General features: G+C 44.0%; 1 protein-coding gene and 1 long non-coding RNA gene across 5 annotated transcripts in view; one reads left to right on the forward strand and one right to left on the reverse strand.

Annotated features, from left to right (window-relative positions):
* The window catches only part of Stab2 (stabilin 2), a 170,818-nt gene that overhangs the window by 143,076 nt on the left and 6,937 nt on the right, over window positions 1-20,805 (reverse strand). For 2 of the 3 annotated variants that reach the window (XM_076919878.1, XM_076919877.1), the window contains exons 3-5: window positions 19,273-19,388; window positions 4,024-4,109; window positions 2,983-3,052 (exon numbers count right to left, since the gene is read on the reverse strand). In XM_076919878.1, coding sequence (XP_076775993.1) covers window positions 2,983-3,052; window positions 4,024-4,109; window positions 19,273-19,388 — 272 coding nt within the window. Of the gene's footprint in view, window positions 1-2,982; window positions 3,053-4,023; window positions 4,111-16,259; window positions 16,266-19,272; window positions 19,389-20,805 lie in introns of those variants that run through there. The other variant, XM_076919879.1, reaches the window with a different exon arrangement.
* On the forward strand, window positions 1,104-8,452 carry LOC143436038 (uncharacterized). 2 transcript variants are annotated; one of them, XR_013106281.1, is made up of 3 exons: window positions 1,104-1,243; window positions 1,860-4,674; window positions 6,125-8,452. It is a non-coding gene; the product is annotated as an uncharacterized LOC143436038 (long non-coding RNA). The 2 variants fall into 2 exon arrangements; XR_013106282.1 differs by having other exon boundaries at window positions 6,129-8,452.

Raw genomic sequence — 20,805 nt, forward strand, 5'->3', positions numbered from 1 at the left:
TAGACACATATGGGAAATATCACAGGAAGTTCTATTGAAATCTAGAACTTGAAGAACTTTTCCCTGGGTCTCTTTATAGGCTCGATTCACTTAACAATTTAGAGTTTGGGGTCAGCAACATGGCTCAGCAGGTTAAGGTGCTTGAGGCCAAGCCTGATGACCTGAGTTCAATCCCCAGAAAGGGAGAACTGACCTCAGCAGCTTGTCCTCTGACCTCCACACATGCACTATGGCATGCACACACACTAAATTTAAAAAAAAATGTAATAAGAATAAATAATATATTTTATTTAAATAAATAATTGCATAAAATTTCACTTACTAAAAACAATTGGGGTCCAAACCATCTTCATCCATTTTGCCTTTGCTTTCTCCGTGGTACAAACATGAAGCATATTCTCTTTCTCTTGGAAATGTTGTGATTTCCGCCATGTTTGTGTTTATTAGTCACCAATGTTTAGTGTTATGGAGGTTACATGGCTTATCTTCAGCTTAGCTTTTCACTCCCACGCAACCACTCAGCTTTTCTGGGGTGCTGGGTGCTTGCTCCCCCTTTCCAACATCAGTATTTACCTAGTTTATATAGCTTAATTTCTAGTTGATTGTGGTAGGGAAGGAGTCACGTAGAAGGGGATATGAACATGCCATGTCTACTCAGTGGGTTATATTTTAGATGCTATCCATTAAAGTAGTGTACATTTTAAAAACATATGGAATACCAAGACATGGTTTCAATCTGCTTCTGCTAGTACTCCCGTGGAATAGCCTTTGTGGAGCCAAGTTCGAAGGAACACTTAAGAGCAGGAGAAACAGATAACAAGAATAATAATGGCAGCTGTTTAACAGTCACAGACTCTGTCTCGTGAGGCGCTCCCTAAAGATGGTGATATTATTTGCTTTTTTAGGTAAGAAATGCACAGAGAACATGTCAAACATATTTATCTAGTTGTTGCAGTTAGCAACCCTGGAACAAGAGCTCTGCCAGGGTCTAAACCTTGGCTTTAACCCTTTTATCTGTTACCTCATGAAACTGTACTTCTGGGTCATGAGAGTGTTTCTGGGGTCATTCATTCATTCAGGCACACATTTGTTCATCTGGCTAACAGGAGCTGTGTTTCCCGGGCAGTCTATACAAGCTACTAGAGAGAAAGTACAATGAACTCTTGCCTTCAACAACCCCATGGATGGAACCTGAGAATATCATCCTGAGTGAGGAAACCCAGTCCCCAAAAGGACATGCATGGTATGTACTCACTGATAAGTGGATATTAGCCATGAAATACAGGATACCCATGCTACACCCTAGAGACCCAAAGAAGGAAGACTCAAGTGAGGATGCTTGAATCTCACTTAGAAGGGGGAATAAAGTAGTCTTAGGAGGCAGAGGGAGGGAGAGAAGTGGTTGGGAGAGGGCATGGGAGGAGAATGGGGGACGGTTCAGCATCAGGTGTGGGGATGACGGGATAGATGACTAGATGGTCATGAAAATGAATGGAAATCTACAGTTGATGGGAGTGAGGAGGCGGGGGCTCCAGGGTGTGACAGGGACTTGGGATAGAGGGGGCCTCCAAGAATCAATGAGGGTGACATTAGTTGTGACTCACAGCACTGGGGATATGGAACCTGAAGAGGCCACCTCCTGTAGCCAGGCAGGAACCCCAGCAGAGCAGTAGGGACACCAACCCACCCACAAAACTTTCGACTCAAAATTTATCCCGTCTAGAAGAAATGCAGGGACAGGGGATGGAGCAGAGACTGAGGGAATAGCCACTCAATAACCGGGCCAACTTGAGACCCATCCCATGGGCAAGCACCAATCCGTCACACTATTAATGATACTCTGTTATGTTTGCACACAGGAGCATGGTGTCCTACGATAGGTTCCACCCAGCCGCTGACTGAAACAGATGCAGACACCCACAGCCAAACAGTGGATGGAGTTTGGGAACTCTTATGGAAGAATAGGGGGTAGGATTGAGGCCCTAAGGGAATAAGAACTCCATAGGAAGTCAAAGAGAGTCAACTAATCTGGACCCTTGGGGCTATTAGAGACTGAGCCACCAACCAAAGAACATACATGGGATGGACCTAGGTCTCCCTGCACATCTGTAGCAGATGTGCAACTGGTCTTCATGTAGATACTAGACAATTGGGGTTGAGGCTATCCCAGAAGCTGTTGCCTGTCTGTGGGGTATGCTCTTCTAGCTGGGCTGCCTTGTCTGGCTTTAGTGGGAGAGGATGTGCTTAGCCTCGAAGAGACTTGATGTGCCAGGGTGGGGAGATACCAGGGGGGTCCCCAACCACTCAGAGGAGAAGGGGAAGTGGGCATGGGGGAAAGGATTGTGGGAAGGGGTGACCAGGAGGGCAGTGAATTGGATGTAGAGTGAACAAGTAATAAGAAACAAAACAGGAACAACGACAAAACAACCCCGTGGATCGGGATGAAGATGCCTTCTTCCCTCTGCTGCAGGTGAAATGCATTATGAAACACGGCAAAGAACTTATGGGGCTGAGTGTCTTTATGTGTTTATAGATTTTCTTGAAAACCCAAACCAAAACCAAAAATACCTGCTAGATGTACCATATAGCTCAGCTATACCACTCCCAGGCACAGTCCCAAAGGACTCTATGTCCTACCACAGAGACACTTGCATATCTGTGTTTACTGCAGCTCTACTGTCTATGGCGAGGAAGTGGAACCATCCTAGCCGTCCACCAGCACATGGTTGGATAAAGAAAAGGTGGTGCATACACACTTTCTGCCCTCAAACTGATTCACACCAACCTTCTCTCTCACTAAAGCTCCAGTTTCATGTTCTTTGTTACAGCAATGGAAAGCTAAGACACTCAGTGTCTTAAAACAACACAAATCCGTACATTTCTGGAGGCTGGAAATTGAAAACCACCGTTAAGAATCACAGTAACCATCTCTGGGTGTTTAAAACCCTCCCAAGGCTTTAAGTGAACCAAAGTCAGACTCACCTGCTGTACAATTGGGCCCAAAAACGTTCTCATCAGCACAGGTTTCACAGGCTGTTCCACGAAAGCCTGCCTGCAGAACACAGGTGGTGATGTCAGATCCAAGGTCATCCCAGGTAACTCCTATGCTACCCGGAAAGCCTCTGGGCAACTCACTGACCATCTGGCCAGTGTTTGCTTCTCAAATATGTCTTTCCCCTGGGCCTTTCTTTCCTGAGGTCCCCTGAACACATTAATTTTGTTTTTTTTATTTTGTTTAATTAAATTTTAAAAAGTATATCTTGACCAGTTTTTCTTTTTCCACTCCTTCCAGTCCCCACTCCCTAACCTCCCCTCCCCCACAGATCTACTGCTCCTCCATGGTCCCAAGAGCAGGTTAAAGAGTCAGGGACACCCCCACTCCCACTGTTAGTGGTCCCACAGAAACACCAAGGTAGTCTATGTTTTTAAAAATCTTCTTTGGCTAAGGGTATAGAGCCCTATAGAGGAGAGCTCTCTGTCGACCCAAGGATATAAACAGACAGTAACAGCCTATGGCCCCACCATAGTTTCACCTAAGGATGAAACAAAACCACTTCCAGTTCTGTTGTGAAGGCAGCTGAACTTGATTCCTGTCAGAAGGACCTGCGTTTAACTCTTTCTTCTACAGTTTGAAATCGACAAGAGTCCCTTTTGTTAGATAAAGAATTTCTTCAATGGCCACATGCCCAGGGTGGGGAGCACAGCCCCAAAGGTAGTCTAGTGGTAGAGATGGTTACTAACAACAGTAAGAAGTGACAACTTTATACCCTTATACGTATTCATAAGATAGCTTTAGACATGTGAGCCCATTTTGTGTCTTCAAAGAGGGTCATTCCGGAGATCTTTCTTCAGGTTTTACAGGTGGGTATAAGAGTGAAAGATGATTTTGTTGCACATTGAGAGTTCATCTTTTAACACTGTTACTCTTAGGGGCTTCTCCATGTGTGAGCTTGCCATTAAGGGAAATCAACAGGTGGCAAAGGGGAGACAGCATTTCAGGGGGGAGCAGTTCTCTGAACTTACTTGGCAGGAGCAGCTTCCGGTTCCTTCCATGCCTTCATCACAAACGCCCCTGCCACCACAGGGCGCCCTTGCTCCTCCTGGGCACTCTGGAACAATCAAACAGACCACATTAATCCATCCATCTAGATGAGCAAATGCATGCTACAAGATACAGTCAGCCACTTCGTGTGTTAGTTGCCAGAGACAAAAAAAAAAAAAAAAAAAAATCAATCAAAGGCCCTAGTGGTCTGATCACAAGCTGGGGGCCATCCTGGGCTACCCAGTTAGTTCAAGACCATCATGAGTTAATATCAAGACCCTGTCTTGAAAAACTAAGGTCAGGAGGAGTAGCTTTTGCTAGAGCACTTATAGAGGTAAGGGGACTTCTGGGGACTGGGATTTGAAGTTGGGAGCGGCAAGGGTGGGGCTTACGAGGTGCAGTGGGTTGGCGACTTGACCCATTCCATGATATACTTATTTTTAAAAATAATTTTATTTTTATTATTTTTATGTGCATTGGTGTTTTGCCTCCATGTCTGACTGTGTAAGGCTGTCAGATCCCCTGGAACCGGAGCCAAAGACAGTTGTGAGCTACAGTGTGGGCCCTCCGAAAGAGCAGCCAGTGCTCTTAACCATTGAGTCATCTCTTTAATATCCCACGACGTAATTAAGGTGAGCAAAGGAAGTCAGATTCCACCCAGAGCCGGTTGCAAACAAGTATGCATTTTGGACTTCTGTTGAACTAGAGTTATGACCCATCTTCACTAGAGGATTTTCCAGTCAGTCAACAAACACTCTACCAGTAATTGTATACATACTGAGTCAGAGGGATATTTATCGAGGAATCCAGTTGGGACAATGTCCCAACCCTACAGAATTCAAAATGGTAGCAAGTAGCAGAAGTTTAAGGTATGACTACCCCGAGGATGGATTTCCTCTCCTGTTATGTGTTGTTTGGTCTACATTGTGTGCATGTGTGTATGCATGCATGTGTGTGTGTGTGTATGTGTGTGTGTGTGCACGTGTGAGCTATGTTGACATGGGCTTAATATCATTTGGGTGAGTTTTCACTATCTGTCCTCAAAAGGAACTTCGAGGTATGTCTGGTTAAGATCCTGGGTTGTTCTTCTAAGACTTGTTATAAAAGGCTGACATTAGCCCCTGGCTTCCTTTCTGTGGGTCTCCCTGCTTTTGTGGATAGTGGACCAAAATAGCCCGCGAGGGCAGAGGGAGCAGAGATGACTAACAGGGGTTTGGAAGCCCTGTGAGTACATAGGTGAATGACCACACCGGGAAGATCAACTTTACTTAGGGTGATTCAAGGCTTGTAGAGTTTGGGGGGACTGAGGGTGGGAACACCCAGGGTGGGTAAAGGTCACTGGGTGAGGGCTTAGGTCACTGAAATGCCTCATTAGCATGGGTAAGAATTTCAGGAATCTCAGGTGCTGGCTGAACAGGTTCTTACCTAGAGAAAGGAAATTGATCCTGTAATCTAATTGAGGCCACATGACATTCCTCAGGTAGAGGTGTATATCAGGGCTTAGAATTCCCCAAACAAGATCAGAGAAGGAGAAGCCCTGCTAATGAAGGGAGCCCTCATTACATGCCGAGCCCCAAAAGGTTGTCTGGTCAGTGGTAGACTTCCGCCTTAATCAGCAGCTTTCCCACACCTGTCTCTCTGTGTGATTTCTTTCCCACGTGAGCTCCTGCCATGGTACAATAGAGTCCCCTGCCAGCACTATGCCTCAACTCCAGATCTGCCAGCTAAATAAGCTTCTCTTCTTTATAAAGTTAGGCTGCCTCGGGTGCTTTGTTATAGTAACAAAACCAGGTGGGATCCTAGGGCAGGACATAACTATTCAGACCATAGAAGCATTTCTTAGATAAGGTGACTTCTAAGCACAGAGGACAGCTGTTCTCTGAATGACATTGGTGGTTCTCTCAGTATGTTGGTCCCTTAAGAGATGGCTGGCAATTTGCAGATGCAGTGGAGGCTGAGACCTGACTTGTCCACTGTGCAGGTGTTTTTTCCCTCCGGGCTCCTCCTATTCAAAATATAAGTGGCTGATATATTTACTTTTTTTTTTTTTTTTTTTTTTTTTTTGGTTTTTTTTCCCCCAAGACAGGGTCTCACTGTGCACCTCTGGCTGTCCTGGAACTCACTATGTAGACCCGGCCTTGGACTTTAGAAGGCTGCTTCTGTCTTCAGAGCGGTGGCATTAAAATCTAGGCTTTCTACAATAGTGGCAAAGCCAGTCTTCAAAGACCTGCAGATACTCTAGAGGTCTGTATGTTACCATGACGGACCCTCATCAAGCAACCAGACAGGCACAGGATTAACACACAGACGACAGAGGTATTTACAAGGTGAGGGGACCAGAAGTCATCGTAGTCATGGCTACCTTGATAGTCACTTTTGAAAATGAGATGTTGGTATGAGAACTTCTCAAGTGGAGCTCATTTTGGTAGCATTAGTATTGCCTCTCTCCCCTAAAGAAAAACTGAAAGGAAGGAAGCAAGGAAGGATGGAAGGAAGAAAAGAAAGAAGGGAAGGAGGAAGAAATAAAAAAAAATCTTGGTCTGGGCTCTTCAGCAACTAGCAGTGAGGGGGATTGAGGAGGAGCCTGGGCCTGCCTGGTAGTTGGAATCTTCTGCATTTGAATCCCAGTTTGGGCTTTGCTGGCTGTGTGCCTTTCTTCCCTCAGCACAGCCTATGTCTGTCTCTGAGATTCCCCTTGGCTGAGTGTTCCTGGGACTGGAAAGGTAGGTGACAGTAAATGCAAGTTTCTTCAACTCCAGGTGGATATTCTGACATTTTCTTTCTTTAGGATTGGCATGGTAATGGTTAATGACCCTCAAGGGGGAAAATGAGGAAAGGAAAAATAATGAATGAGAGGGGGCACACAGACCTGTCTCTATGGGGAGGAGAGGGTGTCAGCCTGAGGCAGTGCGGCTTTACAAGCCCGATGAGGATTTGTCATAAGAAGCCTGGCACCCACAGCTCCCCCTACTGGATACTTACAGAATTTATTCCAAATAGCCTACTTTTGAGAGGACCTATGGGTTTCCATCTGGCCTCAATGGACAGGGATGGCCAGATGATAAATTGAAGGCCTTGCTAAAACTTTTAACCTTTGCCCAAGAACAGCACCAAGAAGAGCAGCTGACGGTGGAGTTAGAGGGGGAGAGAGAGGGTCAGAGAGTTATTAAGCAGGTACCAGGAAAACCGGTGTGTGTGTGTGTGTGTGTGTGTGTACATGCATCAGACCCTTTCTAAATTGTGTAAAGTCCCTCCTACTCTGGGATAAGCCCATGTCTCTCCAAAAACGACTAAGATAGAGCTAAGGATGCAAGAGATTCATCAGAGGCAAAGCCTGCAAGGAAAACTTAAGAAATACAAGTGTCGTGGCTGGTGAGGTGCCTGCCATCAAGTTTAGTGACCTCAGTTTGATTCCCAGAACCAGCATGGTGGGAGCACACCCTTATAGAAGCAGGAGGAGGGGGAATGGGATAGGGAGTTTCTGGGGGTAGAAATGGGGAAAGGGAATAACATCTGACATGTAAATAAATAAAATATCTAATAAAAAATTAAAAACAAAACCAAAACAAGCAAACAGAAAAGACAAAAAGAAACCCAGAGAAAATGTTGGATATAGCAAGAGAACGTGAGTGAGCTGTGTGATAATGTCAAGGGGGGAAGGCGAAAAGACATTGAAATTTAGCATCAGCATTTTCCAAGCCTGATGGAAGTGCTGAGCACCCAGCTCCTAGCATGAGAGAGCCCTGAAGAAAGGCAACATGACGAAAATCACACGCCACCACAAACTTAAAATCGATGACAAAAACATCTTACAAGCAGGCAAAGCCAACATGTAGTGATAACAGAGTCCAGTTACCATGACAACAGCTCCCTGGTTGGCCTCCATTCCCCCTAGACAACAGTGGCTCATTTATCTTTAAAGTACTAGAATAGAAACAATCTGAAATACCACCTAAAACAGCAACATATGCAAAGAATAATGATATAATAAAGACTTTTTTTTCAGATATATAAAAGCCAAAAGAGAAATGTAATTAATTGGCCAGGAAGAAGCAAAAATGAGAACAGATAAAGATCTAGAGACCCACAAAGGAATGGAAAATGCTGGGCATCTTAGATAGGAGCGTAAAAAATGGCAGGTTAAGGGCTGCATTGGTGGCCTATGGTACACTGTAGTAAAGTGCAGGGAATTCGATCAGCAGGCCTGGGATGCAGGGATGGAAACGTGATGCTGTGCATAGGGTGATGTAATGTGGCATGGGGTGATGTAATGTGGCATGGGGTGATGTAATGTGGCATGGGGTGATGTAATGTGGCATGGGGTGATGTAATGTGACATGGGGTGATGTAATGTGACATGGGGTGATGTAATGTGACATGGGGTGATGTAATGTGGCATGGGGTGATGTAATGTGGCATGGGGTGATGTAATGTGGCATGGGGTGATGTAATGTGGCATGGGGTGATGTAATGTGACATGGGGTGATGTAATGTGACATGGGGTGATGTAATGTGACATGGGGTGATGTAATGTGACATGGGGTGATGTAATGTGACATGGGGTGATGTAATGTGACATGGGGTGATGTAATGTGACATGGGGTGATGTAATGTGACATGGGGTGATGTAATGTGGCATGGGGTGATGTAATGTGACATGGGGTGATGTAATGTGGCATGGGGTGATGTAATGTGACATGGGGTGATGTAATATGACATGGGGTGATGTAATGTGACATGGGGTGATGTAATGTGACTGGAGGGTAGACTGCAGAAAATGCAAGTGTTTCTATATCCACAGAAGCAAACGCCTAACCTATAAATAATCAGTACAGCAAACCAGTCGATAAAAAGATCAAGATTATGTAGAATAGTTAAAAGGGAGGCAAAGAAGGAGACAAAGCCACAGAGCAGATGCACACAGTAGAAAGCAACAGAGCAGACGCACACAGTAGAAAGCACAGCAGAGAGCGGATATAAACCGGTCATATTAGGTATAAATGGAGCTCATTGGACAAGTAGATTTCAGAGGAGGACATTTGGACCAGGGATAAGAAAGATCGTTTTACAATGTTGTGATGCCGACTCATCAAAAGGATATAAAGCATGATCTTAATGAGCCTGATAATAGTCATAGTAAATGAAATAAAACCCCATGAAACTTCAGGAAGGAATTGTTAAATCCAGTCACAGATTTCAACATGTTTCTTCAATAATGGATGGTGGTCACCAAATCTTTAAGGCTAGAGAACCCTTGAGCAGCCCTGTCAATCAGCCTGACCTGACTGACACAGAGCATTGCCTAAGGACCACAGCTCACCTTTGTGTGTTTGTTTGTTTTTAAGAACAAAGGAAACGTTTTCCAAGAGAGATGATATTTTGGCTTTTTTTTTTTTTTTTTTTTTTTTTGGCCCAGGGTTCTAAAGCAACTCTTCATGAATTTGGAGAGACTGAAATCATATTAAGATTGCTTTCTGACAACAGTGAAATGAAATGGTGTATAGAAGCAAGATAGCACCAATTAAATCCTAACGTTATGCTAGACGTTCACAAACAGACCTTGCATAGAAAGGCCAAGGTGCTCGAGTAATCAAAGCTCGACTTTGAGGGAGTCTGAGTTGGAGGATATACACCACCCAGTTTCCACGAGGCAGGGGAGTAACAGAGTAATTTGCTCCTTAGCCAGATAAATCGGTATTGCATGGTAGTGGTGAAGGGCCAGACACGCCCAACTAACTCCAGAAGAGAAGCACATGTATGTGCTTAACTGTTTTCTAGACTCCCCACAGAACAGTTCAACACACGGAGAATCTTTTGAGGAAAACTTGCTGGAGCTGGGTGTGATAACATCGGGGTGGATTTAGGAGGATCAGGAGTTCCAGGTGGTTCTCAGCGACATACTGAGTTTGAGGCCAACCTTGGTTACGCGATATCCTGTGCAGACATGTAGACATGCAGGCAGGCAGACATGCAGGCAGGCAGACATGCAGGCAGGCAGGCGTGTATGCACACAGAGCCAAATACCAAAAAACATCTCCCACAAATGTTGCTGAAATTATTGGAAATGAGCTTTGATCCATATCTTTGCCAGACATAAAGGCTAATATGACCTAAATATAAAACATAATAAAACTGTGAAGCTTCTAGAAGAAATCCTGTGCGATGCTAGGTGATTCAAGGATTCCTAGGCAGGATACAAGGAATTCTACTTGTAGAAGAAACCCCCTCCCCTGGCCTCACCTTGCAAAGGTGGTGTTCAGAAGGCACAAAGGGAGACATGGCCATGAGGAAGTACCCGTGAATCACAAATCCAGTGAACAGCCTGTGTCTAATATATTAAAAGAACTCTCCAAATTTAACGACAGAGAAAAACTGACCCCAAAGGTGTGCAAATAGGTACAAGAGCCTGATGTCTGAGACAGCCTCACTGGACATGTCACTCCATTCCAGCAAGCCTCTGTGCAAGCAATAACATTTGTAAATGCACCTGTAGCCAAGAATGGGTTTGAATCTCAATTATTTGGTGAGCTGATGTCCTGCTAAGATTCTGTCTGTCCAAGAAGGCAGGTATGAGGGATTGTTATAGGCAGATGCCTAGTTAATCTTTGTGTCTAGACAGGAAAAACTCTGATAACCTCTAACAGTGAGCATTGGTGAGAATTATTTATGATCTAGGAAATGCTGAAGGGTTAGTCTCAAAATACCATTACCTATCTGTAGCTCTACAAAAAAGGGAGGTGGATCAAGGGTTGTCATTAGGTAATAACCAAGTCTCGGGTCACCAACTCCGGGTCTGACTAATCCTACGATCTTAGGGGTCTGCTCAAACAGACTCGGTGCTCTCTCTGCAATGAGCCTTGATAAGTGTATTTGCCGAGTGGGGACATTTTGATTTATTTTAGAGAAAACTGTTTGGATAAATGGGGATGTTATAAAAAAAGAAATGAGCACATTCAAGATGTAAATTAAAATAATAAAAATGTGTATTCAATACTTAGAACAGTTAAGGAAATAAAAAATAATTGTAACTGCTTTAATGATGGATCCCCCAACAAACAAAAGCCTCATACATTGTTGAAAAAACAAGAAACAAACAAACAAACAAACAACAACAACAACAAAACGGTAGGAGGGCTGCAGAGGCGGCTGAGAGGTTAGGGGTGCTTGATGTCAAATCTCATGATCTTGAATTCAATTGTTGTGACCCCCCCATGCTGAAAGGAGAAAATCTACTCCCCCCAAATTGACCTCTGACTCCCCAATACCTGCCACAGCACACATGTGCTCACACAGAACAACAACAACAACAACAATAAAATAAAAATTAAAAAAAGAAAAATGATCTGCTACTTTAGAAAGTGGTTTGAAAGTTTTTATTTGTATTTATTTATTTTTATATATTATCCTAGGCTAGAAATAACCCCAAATGTCTCTGATCTAGTGAGTAAACTGTGGGCAGCCACAGAATGGAGCACCGTGAAGAATTGTGGGGAGTGAGTGACTGCTCGACTGCTAGATTTGCAGCACGGATCTGGGGGGCATTGTGATAAATGAAAGAAGCCAGGCTTGTCCTGGGGGATGGCTCAGGGCCAGAGCACTCCATGTGCAATCATGAGGGCTTGGATTTGGGTTCTCAGACCACAATAAACCTTGACTGCGGAACATGCACCTGCCATCCCAGCTCTCCTACTGTGAGATGGGAGGCAGAGAAAGGAGAATGTTCAGAAGCCAGGGCCAGCTATCCCTTAAGTCACCTACGACAGAGCGGTGTGTGCAGCAGCACACAGGAGATGCTCAAACAAGGTGAAAGGCAGAGATTGATGTTAAGGTGGTCCTGATTTCTACACACCCATTCCTGTGTGTGCACACATACATGTACGCATGCAAAGGTGGTGGGAAGAAGGAGAAAGAGGAGGAGAAGAAAGAGGAGGAGGGGGGAAAAGAAGTAGAAGAAGATGATCATGATGAAGAAGAAGGAGGAGAAGGAAGAGGAGGAGGAGGAAGAGAAGGAGAAGGAGAAGGAGAAGGAGAAGGAGAAGGAGAAGGAGAAGGAGAAGGAGAAGGAGAAGGAGAAGGAGAAGGAGAAGGAGAAGGAGAAGAAGAAGAAGAAGAAGAAGAAGAAGAAGAAGAAGAAGAAGAAGAAGAAGAAGAAGAAGAAGAAGAAAGCAAACAAGCAAGAAAAGCTTTTTAAAAAGCCCAAATAACCATATCCTACTAGGAAAAACTTTTACTCTAAGTAAATTATGCTGAAGGATATGTGGGTGAAATGTCCATTAGAACTGGGGTGAGCTTCAATGTCAGGATAGGAGAAGGTAGCCATGTTCTTGTAAGTGTCTGATCTTTCTTCTATTTAGAACACTGCCTTTTTCTATAGTTTATACCCACTGGAGTGAAAGCAGGTCTAAGAGTCAGATGTGTTTATTTGTTGTAGCACAGTGGCTCTATCCCAAGGCCCTGTTCACACCGGACACACACTATACCACATGACTGCCCTAGCCCAGACGTGGACTCTTAAGTGTGTCTCTGTATCGTTACACATTACAGGCTGTGGTCTCATTGCACCTCAGTATGAGAGTCCAGTAAGTATTTGCTCAGGGTTTAAACCATTCAGCAAATCAGAGTTGTGCCAGCCAGGGCCAAATGCTGCTTTAAAAAAGGTTTCTTTGTTCTGCTTCTATTTGATGGTGCCCCTGATACCTATCATCTACCTATCACTATGTATAAATCAATCAATCAATCAATCAATCAGTCAGTCAGTCAATCAACCTACCTACTTATCACCTATCTATCTATCTATCTATCTATCTATCTATCTATCTATCTATCTATCTATCATTATCTATCATCTATCTATCTACCTATCAGCTATTATTTATGTATCTAGGAAGCCCTCTGACTCTGATCCACAGTCCCAGCCCTTGCCTTTTGTTTTCATCACCACCACCACCACCACCACCATCATCACCATCACCACTGCCACCACCATCATCATCGTTCTTACTTTCCTTTTAGACCCGGAACAGAAAGACAAGCACATTGCCTTGGTAATGCAATGCCCCCAGTTGCTAACAGGAAGCTGAGGCACAGAGGGGTAAGATAACAAAGTCACACAGCCCTGGGTATCATAGGGAAGAATTCTCGCTGGCTCTGACTTTTGTCTGTGATGGCTTCTCTGCTTTCCCCCCCCCCTAGCTTATGGATTTGTACAAGTCGCTGATTCAGCCGATTGACTCATTTAATGCTGGCGAGTTCTTAGTTCTTACTTCCCAAGCTGGCAACGGCATCTCTTTGTGTTTTCAGGAGGAAGTAAAATAACGTTTAGTCAGACGGAGAGACTGGCAAAGCTTGTTTCTAAAGAGGGACCCCGAGGAGTGTCCATCTTTGAAGTGAGTGGCCCAGGGCCATCCTTTTGGCTCAGTGGCTTGTGGCCATCCTCACGTTTGTCTGCAGCTGTGCTAAGAATGAAGGCCTGTTGGCAATATCTGTCCCTAGGGGTTTCCCTAAAGCCCTAGCAGCAACCACTATGTAGGAAACGAGACATTTTTTTTCTCTGTAGAAACTCCTTTTCCTGATCCAACGTATGACTCACTAGCTTGAAAACTTGTTAGGTAAAGTGTCCCCTACAGATATCTGTGTTGAAGCCTGACTCCCCTGTGATGACACCAGGGAGGTGGGGTTTTATGGAAGCCATTAGCTATGGAACAGAGGGCAAACGGGGCAAGTGGCAGTGTCTGCATAGCCCTGGGATCCTCACTGGGGTCCCTGTACAACTGATTTCTCACATCTGTTTCTGTGTCAGTCCCTCCTAGTCATCTGTGGCTTAGAGGGTCATGGGCGATGTGACTAGCCTTGGCCTGTGTGTGCTTATGTGCAGCATATAGTAGGTGATCAATAAATGGTTTCCTTTTATGGGCTGGCTAACCCTGGAAAGAGTTTTGGAAAAAAGGTAGCAGAGCTATGGGGATGGAGAGGGTCTTTACTTTATGGCCTGAGCAGGATCTTTTAGTAATACATGGAAACCACTTATTTGGTTTAAAATGAAAGAAATTAAAGCACAAGTGACTTTTTATTTTCTGCATCTGAGATCATCCTGTGCTGCCCTGGAGTGTGGGTATCAGAATTGGCATTCTCAGCAGCTGCGCTTGAGAGAGCAATCACAGAATCTGCTTCAGGGGCCCGTTTGTGGCGACTTCGAGGCCGAAGTATTTTAGGTCATTATCACGGTCCTTTAGGTCACTGCTGGTGGGTGGTCTCTGTGTCAAGGCTTTCCACATGTATCATAAGCTGTCAGCAGATCACAAGGTGGTCTGTTGCTTTAAAATAAGAGAATTTATTTTCTGCCTGGTAAGAGGCAGGGGGGCCTCCCTGGAGCCTTATCTTTTAAGAGGTGGCCTAGCCCAGGCAACCTTAGCTCACTGCACAGTGCTAGCAGAAAACACACCCTGATATTCCAGGCATCTCTCTAGTTGGAACTCTCTGCCCAGGAAACCGACATGAGCTAAGTTTCTCATATGAACTCAGCACCGTCTGTCCCTCAAAGCACACACGAACTGGCAGGACAGGATGGCTTTCGATTCCCAGATCCGTTCTGTCTTTGTAAAGTGCGTGGCACCTAGCGAGGCACATGGTGTGGAGAAGGGAGGACTGCAGAATGAAAACAGCAAGGCACAAAAAACCAGTCTCAGGGAACAGAGCGACGCTGAGCTGGAAAGAGAGACGTGAGACAGTTTCTCCTCTGAGGCCTGAAGAGGTGACTCGGTGACTAAGACTGTTCCTGGAGAGGACCTGGCTTCTGCTCCCAGAAACCGTATCTGGTGGTTTACAACCATCTGTAACTCCATTTCCATGGGGGAATCTAATACTCCCTTCTGGCCTTTGTGGGTACCTATATGCATGTGGTATGCATAAGTTCTAATGGGCAAACACACATACACAACAACCTACCTACCTACCTACCTACCTACCTACCTACCTACCTACCTACCTTCCTACCTACCTACCTACCTCTTACAAAGACCATTTCTCTTTGAAATAGATTGCTAGGATCACAGCTGAGCAGTTGTGTGTGTGACTTTTTTTTGCACACGTTTAGACTCTTGTGTTGTACAAAACCATTGCATTCAGGACTAGCTATAAAGAAAAGGGGTGTGTAAATGAAAAAACAGCTGGTTTCATCTCAAGTAGAATATTCGCTGCTCAGTACCAAAGGTGGTGGTGTATGTCTGTCACCTGATCAGTCTGGAAGCTGAGGCAAAACTTTTGCCAGTACTTAAAGGCCAGCCTGGGTTACATAGTAAGCTCTGGAACAGCCTGTGCTACAGAGCAAAACTCAGCTCAAATGTGATTAGTTAAAAATAGGTTTCTCTATTAAGCATGTTTGAAAAAGTAGCAGTATCTTTAACTAGGGTGAGTCAGGCTAAATTGAAATAAAAACATCTTTCTTTTCTTAGGAAGCTATTTCCCCCCTTCAGTGTAGATGCATGACTTATTCTTATTTTTAGATGATGATGGGTAATTTTTTTTTCGTTTTCATTTTGCTTTTGGTGTTTCCTGAATTTTCAGGATGGTTCACTTGTTCCCAGAGTCAGGCATTATAAAAATACTTCTCACAGCGAGCCAGAGACACTGCTGACAGACGTGTTTATTGTACTATAAAGGAAGCGGGTGTCCCATCTGCCTCCAACACAAGGTCATAGGGAGGTTGGGAATGTGCTTCCTCAGAATGGAGGGATGGACCTGTGTCAGCAGCTGGCCTTGTCCTCACGGGATTGTAAAGTGATAGTCAAGACCAAACTTGTCAAGGTCACAAAGTGAGTGAGGTAAAACAGGCAACCAAGGAAAGGGTTTATCTTCTTCCTGAGAGGAAGGGAGGAAGCCCTTTGTGACACTTGGCATGTTTGCATTATGAAGATAAAGGGAAGTATCCTTTGGCCTCTCTAGCGAAGAGAATTGATGACAGGCATTCATTTTCATATTTCTCTTCTCCGAGGAAATGCCTGAGCATTCAAACAAATATTTTTTTTTAGCACTTCAGCGCTGAGGGAGAACCTTGATGTGTTTGCCAGCACCCGGCAGAGCATGGTGGTGGCAGCTGCTAAGGATGTAGGTCCTGTTTGCAGCCCCTGTTCTAGCTGATGCCCACATTTAATAAGGGGCTCAGCGAAAGGCACCACTTTACCTGCCTTTGATTATAGGAGACCTACTTCGAAAATGTTCTCATGCAGTCTGGACGTGGTCAGCCATCCTTTCTGTTGGACACACTAATTTTCTTAATGCTTCTCAGACAGAACTTGTTCTCGTCTTTGCTAATGCCAGGCCAATAACTGCACCATCACATTCATTTTTTTTTTAATGAGGTAGAAAGATAAAAGCAAATGTAAACACTCTTTCTGGTCTAACAGGAAGGCTGTGAGAAGTGGATGCAGTCACAGATATGTTTGGCACCAAAAGCCATCCTTGAACTTGGAAAGCATATGGGCCACTCTAAAGATAACTGAGTTGAACACTCGAGTCTGATATGCTAAAGCCATAGACATATGCAGTGTCAGTGGGCAGGCGTGATGGTTAGTTATGATTGCAACTACACACAGCCTAGAATCACCTGGGAAGAGAACTTCAATGGGGCATTGTCTACATTGAGTTGGCCTTTGGACTTGTCTGTCAGGAGACATTGTCTTAGTTGTGGGAAGACCCAGCTCACTATGGGCGGCAGTATTCCCTAGGCCAGGGATCTTGAACGCTTTAAGTGGGGAGAAAGCAAGCAAACAAGTGAGCAAGTGAACATGCACATATTTTTTCTTTCTGCTCTTGATTGTGTGTTTAATTAACTATTTAAAGTTCATACCTCTACTTCCCCACAATGATGAATGTAATCAGGAATTATAAGATGAAATAAATTCCTCCCCTCCTCCAAGTTGCTTTGTTGTCTAAGTATTTTGTCACAGCAACATAAATAAATGAAATCAGAATATGAAGTAAAGCTGGAATGAAGCAATTAATAGACAGAATTGTTAGGATGGGCTAAACCCCAAAGCTTTATCTTCCAGGGCAAGAAACACACTCTGGGCATTGGCTATGGAAGGTGAAGACACTAAGAATGAGTTGGAAACGTCCTTGAAAAGCTCTGCTTTTGCTAGAGGACAAGATGGAAACATAGTAACCTTTGGTGCCTAGGGTGTCACATAGCGAACCAAAGGGAAGCCAGAAACAGAAAGACATGCTCTCCAAATCCCTGATTCTTCTAGTCTACATGGGAATATCCAAAAATTATATCAAATGATGAAGAGCCCAGGACAACCCTATACCTAATGATCGTAATGTGGAATAAGTGGGCGTCATTACTCATGTAATCACTTGTGATGGGAAAACCAGCAGAAGATACAGATTTGTGTATAAAATGAGCTCAAGGATTGAGAAGGTAGATAGAAAAAAAATCAAGATAAAAATTAACCCAGACACCTAGAGTCTCGTGTGCCAGTGTGGGAGCTACTGTCTTTCCCCTTCCCTGTCTTTAGAAAGGTTACTCTGAGCGTCAGTGGCCATGCACAGTTATCTATCTAGTCAGGCAGGAACAAAGCAGAGAACACTTCATGTGACTATATCCCAGAGGGATATTCCCATGCTGTCTTAGAAGCTAAGGAACAAGTGGAAAAGTCATAATGAATTAAAAATTTCAGATTTTAACTGCCCCAAATGGGAAGGAGACTCATGTAATTTGCCTACCATTAAAAAAGACCCAGTTGATATTTGGGTATTGACATCTATAATCAGTTTCAGCTAGCAAATGTTATGATTGGTCACAGAAATCTGTGGTTATTTATCACCAACGAGGGCTTCCTACAGTGGAACCAGGTTGAGATTAATTTTTTTTTTTTTTTTATAAATGCTGTGTTAGTTAGCTTTCCGTTGCTGTGATAAACGTTATCGCCCAAAGCAAGCTGGCAAAAGAAAGGTTTGGTTTGGTCTACACTTCTGTGTCATACATAGTCCATCACTGAAGGAAGTCAGGGCAGGAACCTGGAGGACAGAATTGAGCAGAGGCCTTGGAAGAAGGCTGCTTGCTGCTTTGCTTGCCACACTGCGTCTCTGTGCTACCCAGCGTCACCTGCCCAGGAGTGGCACTGCCCACAGTAGGCCGGACCCTCTCACACAAACCACTGATAAAGAAAATCCCCCCTAGACTTGCCTGTAATGGGCCAATCTGTCGAAGGCATTTTCTCAGTTGAGATTTCCTCTTTCCAGATGGCTCTAGTTTATATCAAGCTGACAAAGTAGAATCAACCAACTAAACAACCAGTCAAACTACCCTAACAGCGTGCATATATGTTCATATAACTCCATATGCAGTTACCATTACGTTCTGACGCTAGGTCTTTCACGGTTATGGTTTTTGATATATAAAATTCTTAGATGTAAAATTTTAGAATGCTTCATGGTTATTTTATTTTATTTTATTTTAGTTTAGTTTTTGGTTTTTCAAGACAGGGTTTCTCTGTGTAACAGAGCTCTGACTGTCCTGGACTTGCTCTGTAGACCAGGCTGACCTCGAACTCACAGAGATCCCCCTGTCTCTGCCTCCTCAGTACTTAGATTAAAGGCATGTGCCACCACACTTACCAACTTATGGTTATTTTTAGATGAATAATGAAAATAACAGCTGTCTTTGAGATATTGTATTGGAGTTTAGTCTTAAGAAAGGTTGTGTGTGTGGGTTTATAAATGTCCATTGTCCTTTCTTTGGACATTATGTTTACACACACACACACACACACACACACACACACACACACACACACACACACGTTCTCCTTGATACACATGTATATAATATATGCATATTATTTCAAATGAATTTTTTATGATTTGAAAAAGATCTTTCTTTTGTTCTTTCAACCTCTCCTTTCTTTGGAGACAGGCTCTTGCTATATAGCCTAGGTTGGTCTAAAATTTTCTTTGCAGGCCAGGTTGGCCTCGAAATCATGATTCTCCTGCCTCAGCCTCCTGAGTACTGGGTCTATAGGAATGTGCTAGTAGGCTTGGTTCCAAGGAATTCTTTGGAAGAGACATGACTAACTGTAGCAAGCAGATTCCTGTATAAAAATGGATGTTTCTACATATAGATGGAACACAAAGTTCTAGAGAACCATCCTTTCATTCTTCCTTTCTGTTATATTTCTATGCGATGGGCGCTGGAGAAGCACCTTTCAAAATGTGAAGATTTCATCACTTACCCATGCAGTCTGGGCCCCAGTGTCCTGGACAACATTGAGGTTGTAGGTAATCCTTCCTACATATATGGTGGCATCCAGGGATAGCCAGAACATATGACTGGATGTCAAGCCAATACCTTGAAAAAACAAAGAGAGGTTGTTTAACCCTATGACCGTTAAAGTGGAGTTACTGCTAGGTGGTGTGCTTGTCCTGGATTTTATTTTTATTATCTATTTATTGTTATATATACATATGGTGTGTGTGTGCGTGTGCGTGTGCGTGTGCGTGTGTGTGTGTGTGTGGTGCATTTACTACAGCATGAATGCATGTGGAGGTCATAGCATGACCCTGTCTACCTGGCTCTTTCCTTCCTCCTTTACATAGGTTGTGAGGCTCAAACTCAGTTCATTAGGCTTCGGGCAAGCAGTTTTACCATGGAGCCATCTTAATGGTGTAAACCCTAGACTATAAAGCTAGATTTTTAATATATATTAAAAAGTATATTTATTATTGATAAATAAGTATGTATTAAGCAAATATATATTAAATATATATTGCTTGGCTAGATAGGTAGAATAAGCTTGATCATGAATTCCTTTTCATTGTTACAGATGACCCAATGAAATTGAGAAGCAATGAAAATAAAAGGTTTTCTAGTTCGCTTCTATTGCTAAACAACGTGATCCAACGCACAAAGGGTCTACTTGGCTGATACTTACACGTCCCAGTCCATTACTGAGGGAAATTATGGCAGAGGCTGAGGCAGGGACCATGGAGCAATGCTGCTTACTGGCTTGCTCAGTCTGCTTTCTTATGTAACTCAGGACTACCTGCCCAGGGGCGGTATTACCTACAATGGATTGGGCCCTGCCATGTCAATCATCAGTCCAGAACACGCCCCCTAGACATGTCTGTAGGCCAACATCGTGGAGGCGAGTCCTCGGCTCAGGTTCTCTCCTCCGAGGTTACTCTACAGTGACAAAAACCAACCAGCAGATACAATGATATCAGAAGTTACTAAATGAAATGAATGACTGGAATGATAATAAGTCTTGGGAAAGTCTAGAAGTGAGCCTCGAACTGTCACTGAGCGTTCTCTCTCAGAAGGGTAAGGGGAAGAAGGTGAGCGACTCCCTCCCCGGCCATCAAGAAGAAACAGGAAGCCAAAACCAAATCCTTTGTTTGAGAGAAAGCCCAGGAACTTCAGCATTGGGCAGAACATCCAGCCCATAAGAGATCTAACACGCTTCACCAAATGGCCCTGCTACATCAGGCTGCAGCGACAAACAGCCATCCTCTATAAGTGGCTCAAGGTACCTCCTGCCCTTAACCAGTTTACCCAGGCCCTGGACAGGTGAACAGCTACTCAGCTGCTTAAGCTTGCCCACAAGTACAGGCCAGAGACAAAGCAAGAGAAGAAGCAAAGGTGGTGATTGCCCATGATGTAGACCTTACTGAGCTGGTGGTTTTCCTGCCCGTTTTGTGTAGAAAGATGAAGGTGCCCTACTGCATCATCAAGGGAAAGGCCAGGCTGCGGCGCCTGGTCCACAGGA

Source organism: Arvicanthis niloticus, chromosome 22 (genome assembly GCF_011762505.2).
Source record: "Arvicanthis niloticus isolate mArvNil1 chromosome 22, mArvNil1.pat.X, whole genome shotgun sequence".
Taxonomy (NCBI): Eukaryota; Metazoa; Chordata; class Mammalia; order Rodentia; family Muridae; genus Arvicanthis; species Arvicanthis niloticus.